The 14762-nt window shown below is 42.5% G+C and overlaps 1 protein-coding gene across 2 annotated transcripts in view; it reads left to right on the top strand.

Moving 5' to 3' along the window:
• FBLN1 (fibulin 1) overlaps nt 1–14762 on the top strand; it is a 53401-nt gene that overhangs the window by 2993 nt on the left and 35646 nt on the right. For both annotated transcript variants that reach the window (XM_081005498.1, XM_081005499.1), the window contains exons 2-7: nt 2343–2442; nt 6012–6144; nt 9546–9714; nt 11176–11235; nt 12034–12135; nt 14128–14259. In XM_081005498.1, the coding sequence (XP_080861624.1) occupies nt 2343–2442; nt 6012–6144; nt 9546–9714; nt 11176–11235; nt 12034–12135; nt 14128–14259 (696 nt within the window). The remainder of the gene's footprint in view (nt 1–2342; nt 2443–6011; nt 6145–9545; nt 9715–11175; nt 11236–12033; nt 12136–14127; nt 14260–14762) is intronic.

Raw genomic sequence — 14762 nt, forward strand, 5'->3', positions numbered from 1 at the left:
GACCCGGGGGAGGAGAAGACTTAAGGAACTGTGGGAAGGTGGGGACCTTCAGTCCCCACAACGGCTCATAGGGGCACAATCTACCGGGATGAGTTGCTGTGCTCACTAGGCCTGGCCTCCTGAGTTGACCTCCTGAGTTGACCTGAGTTTCTTTGAAGAAAGAGTTAACTTGTGATTTATTGCCAACCTACTCCTGACATTCAGCATGAAATAGATGTGTTATGTGCATGCTTGCTCTCTGTTCGGTGCACTCAATATGGCAGTACTTGGGTTGCTGTATTTTGAAGACACATTTACCAACTTCTTTTAACTATGGATCACTATGATGACTCTCATTTTACATATCCATGACAAAGAGGATGTGTCCTGGAAAAAGAGGACACATGGCAACCCTACTAGATGCAAGATTGTATCATCCACTATTGGGGGTCATTGCAACCACAAATTTTATCTGGCTACCCAGGCTGGCTCAAGTATGTGAACCCCGGTAGCATGAGAAAGGCCCCAGTTTGTTTGATATATATTTATAATATATGGGGCTTTGTTGGATATGTATACAGTGGTGCCTCGGCTTAAGAACAGTCCTGTTTACAAACGATTCAGTTTATAAATTCCTCAAAACTGGAAGTAGTGTCCTGGTTTGTGAACTTTACCTCGGTCTAAGAATGGGAGCTGAACGGTGGAAGGGCACCAGCGGCGGGAGGCCTCATTAGGGAAAGTGCGCCTCAGTTTAAGAACGGTTTCGGTTTAAGAACGGACTTCCGGAACCGATTAAGTTTGTAAACCGAGGTACCACTGTATATGATAAGGGGCTAATTCTTCTGCAGTATTAGTGTCTGCTTTTTTCTTAAGGCTAGACTTTTCTCTCAGCCAAGATTGTAAATTCAGATCATCTGATCAGTTTCAACATTTTACACACAACAAAAACTGTCAAGGGCAGCTTGATTTGCCCAAGGGCAGCTTGATTTGCCCCAGAATATTCATAATTTTGGAATGGTATGAAAGAAGGAAGACGGCTGTTGTAACGCCTACTGACTGACGCCTTGCGTATTGCACACTTTGGAGTTACTTGAAGGCATGTCCAAAGTCTATTTGGGGGGCCTAATCTGGCCCTCCAGTCGGTTTAATCTGGTAAAATCCTAAAAACAACTGCCAACAACTTTGGTTGGCCCTCATGGCCCTTCACTTCATCAAATCTGGCCCTCTTTGAAAAATGTTTGGACACCACTGTGTCTAATCCAATGTCATTGAAATTCTTTCAGCTGGAGTTTTGGCCAGCCTAGACAGTGATTTGAACCAGTTGTAAGACTGCAATATTTTTTTTTAAATAACAATTAGAGTGACTCGTTTATTAGTTCTAATGTTCCTGCTGCGTAGTGAACTTTTGTGCATGAAATATTAAGTATGTCTGTAATCCTGTTGCTCATTAACTGTGTTTATTTTGCTAGACCTGGCCATTGTCCACAAATAATCTGAAGTCCAAATAACTAAGGTTGCAATGCGCACACAGTCAGGCTGCCTAAATGTCAGAGTGTTCAGGACTGCAGTCTGTTCAGTTTAGTTCTTTTTGGTATTCTTTTTCCTTTTAATGTATTTGTCAGCTGTATAGCTAATTTCTTTTTCTTTGTAATTTTAAATTCCTTAATTTCCCACATGTGTTCTGTCTTTTCACTTCTGCATTTTTCATTTAAAAATAGTTTTTAATTCATCTTGATTTCATAAGATTTTACTGTGCTTTTTCCACATCCTTACTCCAACTGGATTATTTCAATCTAAGAGCAGTAACAGCATTTTTATGATTATATCTCAGATATACAGTTGAAAGCAGTTTAAAAGAGGATCACTGAGACATTATTCTTCATTCATTAGGTCACTCAAGAAAGCTGGTTGGCAGTAGGTTCAGGTTTGGCTCCCTGGTATACTCCAGAGTTTAGGGCAAGGAAACAAGCTGGGAGACAACTTAAATGCAAGTGGGAGAAAGGTCCGGCTGAATGCAGCCGAACACTGGCAAGGGCTCCTCATCAAACCTTCGTAGTGTCAGTGAAGGCAGCAAAGGTGGCATACATTGCTGCCTCCATTGCACCCTCATTATGTCATCCGGTGGAGGAAGTGGGGTGCGGTGGCTGCGGCCCGCCCCAGGCATCATCCCTGGGGGGGTGAGTGACATCGCAGCTCCGCCCCCCTGGGACACTCGCCACTCACCCCGCCCCTGGGTGCCCAGCATGTGTGCCACACTGGGTGCCAGAGCAGCTAGATCCGCCTCTGCAGGGAGGGTGGACAGATGATTCCTCAATGTCATTTCCTGAGTGCTTCTAAAACACAATTGTTTTTTCTTTCTGCAGAAATTTCAGTGGAGAGTTGCTGCTCACAGGGATATGAATGGGCAAGTCAAAAGAGAGACTGTAGTTCTCTGCCATCACATCCTGATTCCAAAGAATGCAGGTATTCTTCAAAGCAGCTTGCTTGCTTGTTGTTATAGCTACAGATAGACTACTCCTCTGGGATAAAGCACTGGCCTTGAAAGCCCAGTGTCCTAAGTTTTCTCTTCACTGCTACTGTAGGGTCCCATTTCGACACTGACCTGGGACTTCTTCCCATGATGGTAGTCTTTAGTGGAAAAATAGGGGCCTCCTGCCCAATCTATAAACAGCACTCTGAAAAGAACCTTTTTGGGGAAAATATTTGTTGTCTTGCTTTTCAGATTTGTAATTGTAGATGTCCTGGCTTGATTTCTTTTTAAGAATGGAAAGAATGTGTTTTGCAATCCTGTCTGCTAGTACTTGGTGAATGTTTACATTTATATTGGCATTGAATATGGCCTCCTACACAAAGTGGTTGACAGATAAAACTTAACTCGATTTGAAGTTGCTTGAATAACAATAAAATTTTAAAAAGATGAAACATACACAGGGGTCAGGAAAAGGGGAAATCCTGTTGAGAAATCAAATTGAGGAACGCAGCCAAGCTCCTCTTGGTGCCTCAAGTCACATGGCCCTGGCACCATATGGATGGCACTGCAGTATTTTGTCCCCCTGGTGGGTAGTCATACTTCGTTAAATATTATTATTACTTGAACTGTGTTTTATATTTTTAAGATTTTTTACTTTTTTAGGTCACTTTGTACATAGTCAACATGGTGTATAACTGTTTTAACTAAGAATGTGTGATCTTGGGGCTGCATGGACCCTCATTTGCAGGATCTTTCAGCCTAAAAATCATGCAAACCCAGTGGCTGTGCCTTTGGGCTCTGCGTTCAAGGCTCCATGTCACTCATGTATTTTGATGTAATGTGGAGGGAGTTCACTCCTCCACTCCACATACAAGATTACCACCAGCACACGGGTTTCGCCTGGGCCTAGGTTATTACAACTGCTACTCCTTTAACGTCACATAATGGGCATGTTTGTTGCCAGAGCCGTAGCTGAGTGATCTTGCGCCCCTAGCAGAACTGTCCAGATTGCACCCCCTAGCCATGGACAAATTATCTCTTCTTTCCGCCTCTCCTCCAACCCCCCCATTCAATTCACCCTCTATTTAAAACCATTTCTTATGAGGCAATAATCAATATTTATGGACATATTTTTAAGCCAATTTTGCCCCCCCCCCATTGCCTGTGTCCCTGGCAGGGGCCCACCTCACCACCCCCTAGCCGAGGTGGTATATTTGTGACTTGACTGTACCACTTGTACAAATTGAAGCTGAGGTCCACTAAGAATGCGTGTTCCTCTGTGCAACCCGCCCCCCACCCCCATTAAAATCCCTCTGGGGATGAAAAATTGGCACGTCAGAGAGAAACTTGAGCTAGAATAGGTTTACTGCCTTACACAGAATTAGGCTGATATTGCTTACACGTACTCTGTAAACACCCTGTTCAAATTGATTTCCATAAATGAGTTTGTTGAAAAGAGCAGCAGGTCCCTCCTTTTGTATTTAATGTTGAAATGCTAAATACCAACTTAGCAAGTTCCTTATTTAACCACAATGTTCTCTGGAAAATGATGGAAACGAGAAGGTGAGGGACTCCCCTCCCAACCACTTGAAACTAGATTGGTGCTAGAGGAATTTCCCCCCTTAAGTTATAGCCTGCACTTTGAATGGTTTTTATGGAAATGAATGAAAGGGAAATAAGAGCAGTCCTGATGCAGTTAGGAAAATCATGCTGTTTCTAAGCATTCACCCTCTGGAGGGGATAGCAGAAGACATGAAAGCGTTCTGGAGCTACAGTTCATTTAATGAACAGGAATGCAGGCTTTCTCTGCTAATTGTAAATCTGATGAAGAGGTGAAGTAAAAGCCCACAATTCTGTTTCTTTAAAGACCTCTTGGTTGGCTTTATTCATTGGACAAAGACTTACTTTTTTAAAAAAGTATGTTGTTTGTATTGAGAGGGTTGGGAAAGAGAGGTATGCCCTGTCCAAGAATTGTACCCAATTAAGCTATACTCTGAGTAGACCAATGCACTTAGTTTGTCAAGTCATTGGTTTCAGTAGGTCTGTTCTACTTGTGACTTAGCTGGATATAATGCATAACATTTAACTACAGATTATGTTGCTTGGTGTTATGTATGTATCTAAACCAGGAAGAGCCAATGTGAAGTTCCTCAGGTGTTGTTGGACTACAATTCCCATCATCCATAGCTAGCATAGCCAATGGTCATGGATGATGGAAGCTGTAGTCCAATACCATTTGGAGGGTGTTACACCGGCTAACCTTAATTAAACTAAAACCAAACTTTATTGACAAACCAGGTTGTCAGTGGCGTAGCGTGGGGGGTGCCAGGGGGGCCGGCCGCACCGGGCGCAACATGGGCGGGGGGCGCGCTCGCACTAGCAGCTCTCTGCCCCTACTAAAATCCACGGGTTAGGGAGCCCGCGCTCGCTCGGCTTGGCGAGGAGGTCGCGGAAGGGGGAGAGCGAAGCCTTCTGCCGCGGGCAAAAAAAGGAGAGGAAGCCAGGTGGGCGGGCGGGCGGGCGGGCTGGCTGGCGGGGGTCTGGCTGCGCCTGCTGCTGCCGGTGCAGGGCAAGGCAAGCAGAGCGAGGAGGAGAGAGAGGGGAAGGGGGGGGGGAAGCAGCTAGGAAACGCTGCGGTGTGGAGGAGGAATCAATTAAGGAGAGAAAGCGAAAAGCCTTGGAGAAAGGGAAAAAAGGAAAGAAAAGAGGCAGCTCCAGGAGAGCGCGGGGGAAAGAGAAGCCTCGCTGCTGCTGCTGCTGCTTGGGAGAGTAAATTACTGTACTTGCCTTGCCCCAGGTTAGGGGGCGCAAATTATTTGCCTTGCCCCGGGTTAGGGGGCGCAAATTACTTGCCTTGCCCCGGGTGCTGATAACCCACGCTACGCCGCTGCAGGTTGTGTAGCTGGTTTGGTGCAGATGTGTGGTTTCCTGAGCTCTTAACCAAGATTAAGAAATCAGGACACGACTCAGGTTCATGTATCCTTCTGCCCTGCTCTCTTGTGAACCCCCATTCCCCACTTCTCTTGCCCACACTAAGCTGCCCTAAGTGGAATACTAACCATACTTGGCTGAAAGCAGATGTCAAATTCTAATTTAGAACTATGGTTTTTTCTAACTCAGGGCAGGTGTGACACTAATCACCATCATCAACATCTTCAGGGCAGTTTCCCTACCTCTCCAAACTTTGCTTTTAAACTCTCAGTAAAGCCTAACTAAATATAGATTTCACTGGCCCAATTCACACGTAACACCAAGCCAAACCACAATTTAGCGACCTCTTCAAGCGGAAATCATGACCACTTTGTTCTTCCTCTGCTCTTGCTATTGTTGTGCTGCTGCGAGCTAAACTATGGTTTGGGCTTAGTGCGTTGTCTGAACTTGGACTCGTGGTTTGTCTCCTCCAGACAAACCATAAGCCATTAGAAAGAAGCCTTGGCTACAGCTTGTGGGCTGTCTGAAGATGCTGAGATTTTGGCTTGAGACAAATATTACCATACAAGCCTTTATGTGCTTGGCCTCAGACACACCCACCTCCCCTCCCATTCTTTTTACTTATTTGTAGCATAGCTCAGGAACAATGCTGCCTCAATCAACTGGAAGAGCTGCGTTGCACAGCAGGAATAGCGATTGCCAGCAAGCATGAAGACTGTGATTCCAATGAAGGCAATACTACCTGTGAAGACAAAGTCATTAAGGTGAGATTTCAGAGTTTCCATTATTTGATATCAACCGTTTGCCTTGAATTAAGGCTCAGAATTTAACCTCTTAGGCACAGCATTGTATTCAAGCCTCCTGGAGTCTAGATTTCCACAGTGTTTCTGGAACATGGCATTCTGGGAATCATATCAGCTCCTCAGTAAGAAGACTGGTGAAAAAGAGAAGTTTCAGAATGAAACAGGTTTAGTGATAACGAAAAAAGTAAAGTACCTGGGGGTAAATTTAACATCTAAGAATGTGAATTTATTTAAGGACAATTATGACAAATGTTGGACAGAGGTAAAGAAAGATCTAGAAATATGGTCAAGGTTGAAACTCTCTTTGTTAGGTCGAATTGCTGTTATCAAGATGAATGTATTGCCTAGAATGTTGTTTTTATTCCAGACATTGCAGATTTTGGACAAGATGGACTGTTTCAAGAAGTGGCAGAAAGATATATCTAAATTTGTCTGGCAGGGCAAAAAGCCCAGAATAAAATTTAAGATTTTAACTGATGCAAAAGATAGAGGGGGGTTTGCCCTGCCGGACTTAAGACTCTACTATGAATCGGCGGCTTTCTGCTGGTTGAAACATTGGCTGCTTCTTGAGAATACAGACATTTTGGATCTAGAAGGGTTTGACAATAGATTTGGCTGGCATGCATATATATGGTATGATAAGGTAAAACTGCATAAAGGTTTCAAAAACCATATTGTTAGGAAAGCATTATATAATGTTTGGATGCGGTATAAAGATTTATTGGAAAGTAAAACTCCCAGGTGGTTGTCACCAATGGAAGCTAAAGAGGTGAAAAAACTTAATATGGAGTCTAAATGGCCAAAATATTGTGAAATTTTAGAACAAGATGGGGAAAAAGTTAAACTACAGAGTTATGAGAAATTAAAGCCCAAAGTGCGAGATTGGTTGCACTACCTTCAGATAAATGAGACATTTAAACAGGACAGGAAAATAGGTTTCCAGATGGAGAGGTCAAAATTAGAAACAGAACTGTTAGAACCCAATACTAAGAATCTGTCGAGAATGTATAATCTGCTGTTGAAATGGAACACACAGGATGAAACGGTGAAATCAGCTATGATAAAATGGGCACAAGATATTGGTCATAACATTATGTTTGCTGACTGGGAACAGCTGTGGACCACCGGTACTAAATTTACGGCATGTAATGCCTTAAGAGAAAACATTATGAAAATGATGTATAGGTGGTACATGACCCCAGTCAAGCTTGCAAAAATTTATCATCTGCCCAATAACAAATGTTGGAAATGTAATGAGACTGAAGGTACTTTTTATCACCTTTGGTGGACCTGCCTGAGGATAAAAGCTTTTTGGGAAATGATCTATAATGAAATTAAGAAGGTTCTCAAATGGACCTTCCCTAAAAAACCTGAGGCTTTTCTCCTGGGCATCGTCGGCCAATTGGTGAGAAGGAAGGACAGGATGTTTTTTATGTATGCGACCACAGCAGCAAGGATTCTTCTAGCAAAGTATTGGAAGACACAACAACTACCCACACTGGAAGAATGGCAGACGAAGGTGATTGACTACATGGGACTGGCGGAGATGACTGGCAGAATCCGTGACCAGGGGAAAGAGACAGTGGAAGAAGATTGGAAGAAATTCAAAGTATATCTTAGAACTTGTTGTAAAATCCAGGAATGTTAAAATGTCAAGGGGTTGGGAAACAGAGAATTGCAGCTGTAATTAACAATATTAGAAGAACTTAAAAGAAATTGAATTGAATAATTAGTTGACTGAGGAGTTGCTGAAGAAATATAAAACAAGGATGCAGAAAAGGGGAGGTATGGGGAAGTCCGGAAAGTAAGGTCTATGAAAAAATGGTTATGAAATTATACATGTTTATATGTTTGTATGTCTGTGTATTGTGTATTGTTTTGTTTTTTTGTTTTTTTTGTGTTTGGAAAATTAATAAAAATTTATTTAAAAAAAAAAAGAAGAAGACTGGTAGGAGGAGGCAGCTTGCCCTTTATTATATTATACCTATATTATATTATATTATATTATATTATGTTTAATATATTCTTATTTATATTTATTCCCCTATAGTATGTAGCATCTAGGTTGGGTGTGCCCTAAGGCACCCGGCCAGTACCCCACATTAGATAAATGGTGTGTTCTAAAACATTGTAATTCTTAAGTTTTCCTATATACTTCCGCCTACAACATTGTTTAAGTCAACAAGCAAGAGCCCTCTTGTGGCAACTCCTTAACGTACCATTAGCACAATGTTTGCTACTCAACGCTGCTGGTGTTTGCTAATTGGCAATATCATCCATTGTTGAGATTACAAAGCTTTATGCTGCTCTTTCTTATACTGGAACTAAATATTATGGCTGATGTGTGGCAGCTACCCAAAATAACCTTCCCTGTGTCTCCTCTTCCCAGAATTGGTTCTAGGACATGAAATAGATTAATGCACCAACCTGGGTGAAACTAAGCAGGTCTGAATCTGGTCAGGAGCCAGATGGGAGACTACTTTGGTGCCCATCACAGAACAAAGGCAAGATTTAAATGTAATAAATGAAAATAATTGGTATCCTCAGCACATCGAGAGTTTCCCCTGTAGTGAGACGCAGGAGCTGGTGGTGAAGGTGGGGAAAATCTCGTTGCATTGACATCTCAGCATGAGTTGAGTATCCATGGATGTTGAGGAGGTTACAGGAGTGGTAAAGGGCTGCTGTTATTTCAGTGCTTCGCCAGAGCCTAACTTACAACTTGTCCACCAGCCACAGCCATCTTTGGGGGTGGGGATAGCACAGCTGGATACAGCCGACAGGCATACTAGTCATTTATATTATTTATCTCTACTGTCCATCAAAATGGGATTTGCCATTTCTCCCCTATTGTATTTATATGAAGATTTATTTTTTTTAAGTCATAGTTAAGATCTGTTCTTGTATATGTATTATGTGGGCATCAAAGAAGCAAAAATAATGTATGGAGTATGAGAGCAAAAATATTCTGGAGGGAACCACTGGACTGAGAGCAACATATAGGCCTTTGGTAATGTATGAAATATGCCACAGGTTGACCTTTGGTTGTTTGTGAAATATATGTTGGGAAATGTAATAAAAATTATTCTTATTATATTACATTACATAACAGCTCCTTTCAATTTCCCCAGAAACCCCCCAAAATACATTATGAGAACTTTTATCCGTATAGAAATATTTTTAAAATAAATACATGATGTGATGAACACCAGGGGAGGGAAGGAGGACTGAGGGAAAGCGGAGAGGACGTGGTTTAGAGTAGCATCCAACCTGAGGGGCCACTGCGCTGCAAAAAGGAACCTGAATGTGGCTGCTAATACAATACTATAAAGCTCATTGATAATGTCTGTATTGCATTTTGGCAGAAATGTTGTTATTGCTGCTTTATGGGGAAGGTGGCCCAAAAGCAAGGGAACAGCTGTGAGCAGAGCCTCCTGATGGGATACCAGTGTGGTTTGGTCTTCCGAGCTTGCTGTGTTGAGGGGCAAGAAAACTCTGACACGTTAATTGTTGATGATCCTAACAAAGAACTAGGTAAGTTACACCCCCCCCCAGCACAACTTTATTTTTGAAATATGTAGAGGGGAATTGTTTCAGATTTAGTTCAGTTCAGAACTAATGAGATTTAATGAGATTGTGCTAGGAATTTACCATGTGCAGAAATGGTTGATGTCTCAGAGCTGGGGTTTTGAAGTTGTCTACCTTCAGGGAACACCTTCCAAATCAGCTTGTCTTGCTTGGGCATTTCCACATATCCTCTGTGCATTGCAAGGATTTTAGGGGCAGATCCTGGCCTAGTTTATACACACCTGAGTTATATACTTAGCTCACCTGAAGGAGTGGCCAGTTATGAGGCTTCATCATTGCCTCACTTTCTGCTGATGCACACACCAAAGAGAAGACGGTGTGGGGGCTCCAGCATCACCCCTGAACTGCCACTTCTGTGGTTGCTCTATGAAATATCGGTGTGTTCCTAAACAACACCTTCAAAAGTTGCTTGATCAGGTTGCTGCTATTGGTGTGGTTCACAACTGCACAAGCCATCGGTCAGTGTTTTGTTTCTCTCTCTGCCAATAGCTGGAGTTTCAATGTGCTACAGCAATACTGAAAGAAGTAAAAAAAGCTCCCTTTTTATCTAAATCTTTAACAACTCCATGTTCTAGGTAATCCTTAACCATTATGAGGCTTGCATTACCATGTGGCGTCCCAATCTCCTGCCCTTAAATCTCATGGAATGCCAGAGAAACAAAAAGAACATGAAGTGCTAGTGGTCAAAGTGACCTCACAAAATGTTGTTTTTGTTACTGTTTTGTTACTCTCCTTGCCTGGCCTACAGACACTTAATTCAGAACCGTTCTGTCCATTTGTGAGAAAGGAGCAAAACAAAACAAATCTATTTTTTAAACATTATAACTCAAATAACTCTGTTGATGTTCAACAATACTTACTGGGTCTGCTTTAGGAGTCATTTTAACTTCAGTTGCATCTGCAAATATTTAGAAGCAACCTGTGTGGCTGAGGTTCATGGCAATTCTCAGTCAAGGACCTGTTAGATGACCCCTTGTCCTTGTTTAATTCTCAGTCAAAGACCTTTAGACAACGCCTTTCCTGAGACAGCATGTAATGAGTTAGCCTCAGCAACTAAAAATCTAGGCCAGACAGCAGTTGAGGAACTAACAACCACATTTACAAAACTCTGGATGGAATAGGACTACAGATAACATTCTCACTCTGAGGCAGATTTGGCCTAAATCCAACTATCTTGGGAGGTACCCTTAAAAAAGCATCTCTACGAGAAAATGTCTGGCAGGAGTCACTGTGTGGTAATTGACCTGTTACAAATGGTCATATAAACCCCAGATTTAAAACAGAGTCATAAACAAGACTTCGTACATCAAGATCCATTCTAAATAACAGGACAAAGGGCCATTTTATTTTAGCAGGCTTGACCTTTCTGTCTCACTCTCCTAATGTTTGGCTTTTTTCTCCCTCAAGACGCAGCATCACCAGTGGACGTTGATAATGAGGATCATTACCTTAATGACCGCTGCAGAGGTAATTTACTAATTTGTGGGGCAGGGCTGAGAGAGAGAAGCTGTTTGTCAGACCAGTCTGTGAGTTTGTGACTGAATCTGTTCAGGGGCCTCCTGGCTCACTGAGAAACCACTACAATAATAGAATCGTAGAGCTGAAGGGACCACTAGGGTCATCTAGTCTAAGCCCTGCAATGCATGGGGCCCGAACCCATGCCCCTGAGATTAGGAGTGTCTTGCTTTCTTGACTGAGCCATCCCAGCTCTGCTGCATTTGTCCATATTGCACAGTTTGCTCCTAATACTAATGTCACTCTTAAGCCTTTAGTCAGGCACCCTGTAAAATTAATATTGTCTACCATTTTTTGGTTTCGTGGGCTGTGTAGAAGGCACATTACAAGTCCTCCACAGCAGCTTAGCTCTATTTTGTTGGCAATGCATGCAGACTGCTAGCTATAGTCAGCGTTGCCATTTCATGTGCACTGCGTTGCAGGGGGTTGGACTAGATGACCCTTGGTGTCCCAGCTCTACAATTCTATGAATTCATGAATGATGGCAACCATCCCATTCACAGATCCCTCTTTCCATTTTGGGCTTACCTTGACTGAACAATGCAAATTTAGGATACACATAATAGTGGAAACAAAAGAGTATTCTGTTCTGGTTTTGAACCACTAATTTGTAGTTAATTGTTTGTTTTCTCCAAAAGAAATTAAGGAAGATACAATGCTGTTAAAGGGCAAATGCTTGATGCTGGTCTTTGGGTTTCTTAATGATGAACTTTAAAAGAACTAGCTATCTTCTGCTGTTGTCCTTCGCAGGAGGCGGCCCTTGCACCCAGCAATGCAGGGACTCTGGCTCAAGTGTTCTCTGCTCTTGCTTTATGGGCTACCAGCTTCAGCCTGATGGCTTCACTTGCGAAGGTAAAGGAAGGTTGCCGTTTGCTTTTCTTTTATAGTTTTGTCCTTTATTTAGAGAAATAACTCTGGCTATGTGTGTCTGCTGTTCAAGTAGTCAAAGTAAGCTTGCGGAGTAAATCAAGAGATGAACAGAACATAAGAGTGAGTTTGTGCACACATCATATCCCTGTGCTTAGGGCAGCACTAAAGCCTTGTTCTTGGTGAAGCAGAAAGCCTGTATATCTCAGCGATACCACTTCAGTATGCAGGTGTGCACTTGCTACACTGAGTGCTCCTTCATAAAAGAGCAATCTTGCACACTCTTGCACATAGAAAACTTGCTGGGAAAGTGATGCTGCAACACTTCTTCCTGCCATTTAGTTTTCTATATGCAGCAGTGTGTGTGTGTGTGTGTGTGTGTGTGTGTCATGAAAAATACTCTCCTACTGCCTGGGGTAGTTCATTCCAGCTACAGGTTATTAGATCAGTAAGAGTATGGCCCACGAGGGGCTTCAGATGTTGCAGGGAAGAACAGACAGTGCAAGTGCCTTATGCTTCCTCTCTCTCCCTAAAGCCATTAGGTTTGAAGTCATGGCTTTAGAGAGAGTGTTTGGAGCTGCACAGGGACATCTTGTTACTTCAAGGCGGATTCTTTCCATACTGCATTTCTTGCAGCCCACCTTCCTTCAAGGAACTTGGTTTTTTGAAAATAGGGAACCAGTGACTGGTCCAAGGTAGCTCAGTAATAGTCGTAGCTGAGTAAGGATTTGAACCCAGGTCTCCTAAATTTCCACCTATTACACTAAGAAGTGGAGAATACTGCCCAGGATAGAAATGACGTGCACACACACAACGCATACAGTGAAGAATCAGCTACTGGCCACTTTTCTTCATCCCTTATTTGTCTCACCTTATATCTCTGTGTAGAAGCTAATTTCCCCTGCTCCTTTCGGTGTTGTGTAGCTTTCTCTGGCTGCTGCAGGAGCTTTCAGAATTTCTCATGGCTTGCCTGCTCTCACGTGGCAAATGTAACATGTGACCAAGATAGGCAGACCCAAATCCCTGAAAGCTAACTTGGCATAGGATTAGGCTGAATAGGAGGCTAATATATGCACTGGGGGTGCAGGGTGTCAGGACTGCAGCAAACATGAATTGAAATGGATCAGAAAAATCTTTGGCACTAGGGACAGAAAGAATATTACATCATCATCATCCCATCTTTTCCCTAGAACGGGACTCAAGGCATCTTACAAAAATTGAATCAACATGGATAAAACACCAAAAACTAAAAACATATATAAGATAATTGTTTAAAAGCTAATTAAACTATTATTACATACTGGGTGTAACTGAGTTCCATTATATGCACTGGGTCTTTTGCAGTTGACTAATGAGATGCAGATTTTTCAACTGAATAGGAGGAAATAGGCAACTTGCACATTTATGAAAGGATAAGAGGAATAAAAGAATAAACTTTTAGTTAAGATTGAGTTCAGACAAACTGTGGCTCAGTTATTTTGGTTAGCTTTCTTAGCTCTGGGAAAGCAGAAATCATTATGTTGCGCATTTTCTTGCTCCGACCGCCGCCACCAGCGCCACCAGCCAGGGCTGCGCAGCGCATGCAGGCAGTAGGGAATCCACAGGATGGGATGTTGTGGCATGAGGTGTATTTTGCTGAGGATTAGTAGCAGTGTGTGGAATTTGATTCTTTTCCTCTGAAGAAACTGCCATGAGATTGGCAGGAGGTCAGCAGAGCTGGGGAAACTGGAGGGACATAAAGTGTATCTAACCAAAAAGGAGAAGAATGACTCTCTTCGTCAAGTTTAGTTTTGCTTTCCTTCTCCCTTTCTTTTATGAATTTTACATGAGAAATAAGTTTTTGTTACTTTGAGAGTCTAATCATACACACTGCTTACTTCCTGAACACCAGCGAGCATTCTCTGACTTTGACTTCCTGATGGTCGTATGGTATGGCAAAGTTGCCGTTTCACATATTTCCCCCTTGATTATTTCTAGATATGAATGAATGCCTTACCAACCCTTGTGCCATTGGACAAATTTGTATCAATACAGCAGGATCTTTCCGCTGTCAGCGGGAGACCAGCTGTGGGACTGGTTATGAACTGACAGAGAACAACCTTTGCAAAGGTATGTTTCAGACTTCTCACAAGAGAGATAGATGGTTGCTGTAGTTCTTAGCCGCTACTAATGTATCCTGTTCTCTTGAAATTTGCTGTGTTAGGTCCAGTTCACACATAATGCAGGAAGCTTGTTTGCCACATGTACACTAGTGTTTGCTGTAGTGTATGCTACAAAGCGGGACACCTTTTCTCATGCTGGGCTCTGAAATTAGAAGCCCACCCAGCTGAGGTGAAAATGAATTTGGGGAGCATTTTCAGAGTAGCGTAGGCAGGATAAACCCTCCCACCATTAGTCCTTATGAGTGTAGCCCTTTGCCAGCTTGATTCCTGTTATAGTGACTAATGTGGCTTTGGCACCACATGTTTGCTGCTATAACACCTAGTTCTACCTTAATCCTGCAGTGTAGTTATACCTTTAGAATAATAATTAAAAAACCCACATTTGGTCTGATTTGCTTAAATGTTGCTTGTGTCTGAAGCATGACAAGATGACTCTGCAAGACCTTACGC

Source organism: Podarcis pityusensis (assembly GCF_964106645.2).
Source record: "Podarcis pityusensis genome assembly, chromosome: 5".
NCBI lineage: Eukaryota > Metazoa > Chordata > Lepidosauria > Squamata > Lacertidae > Podarcis > Podarcis pityusensis.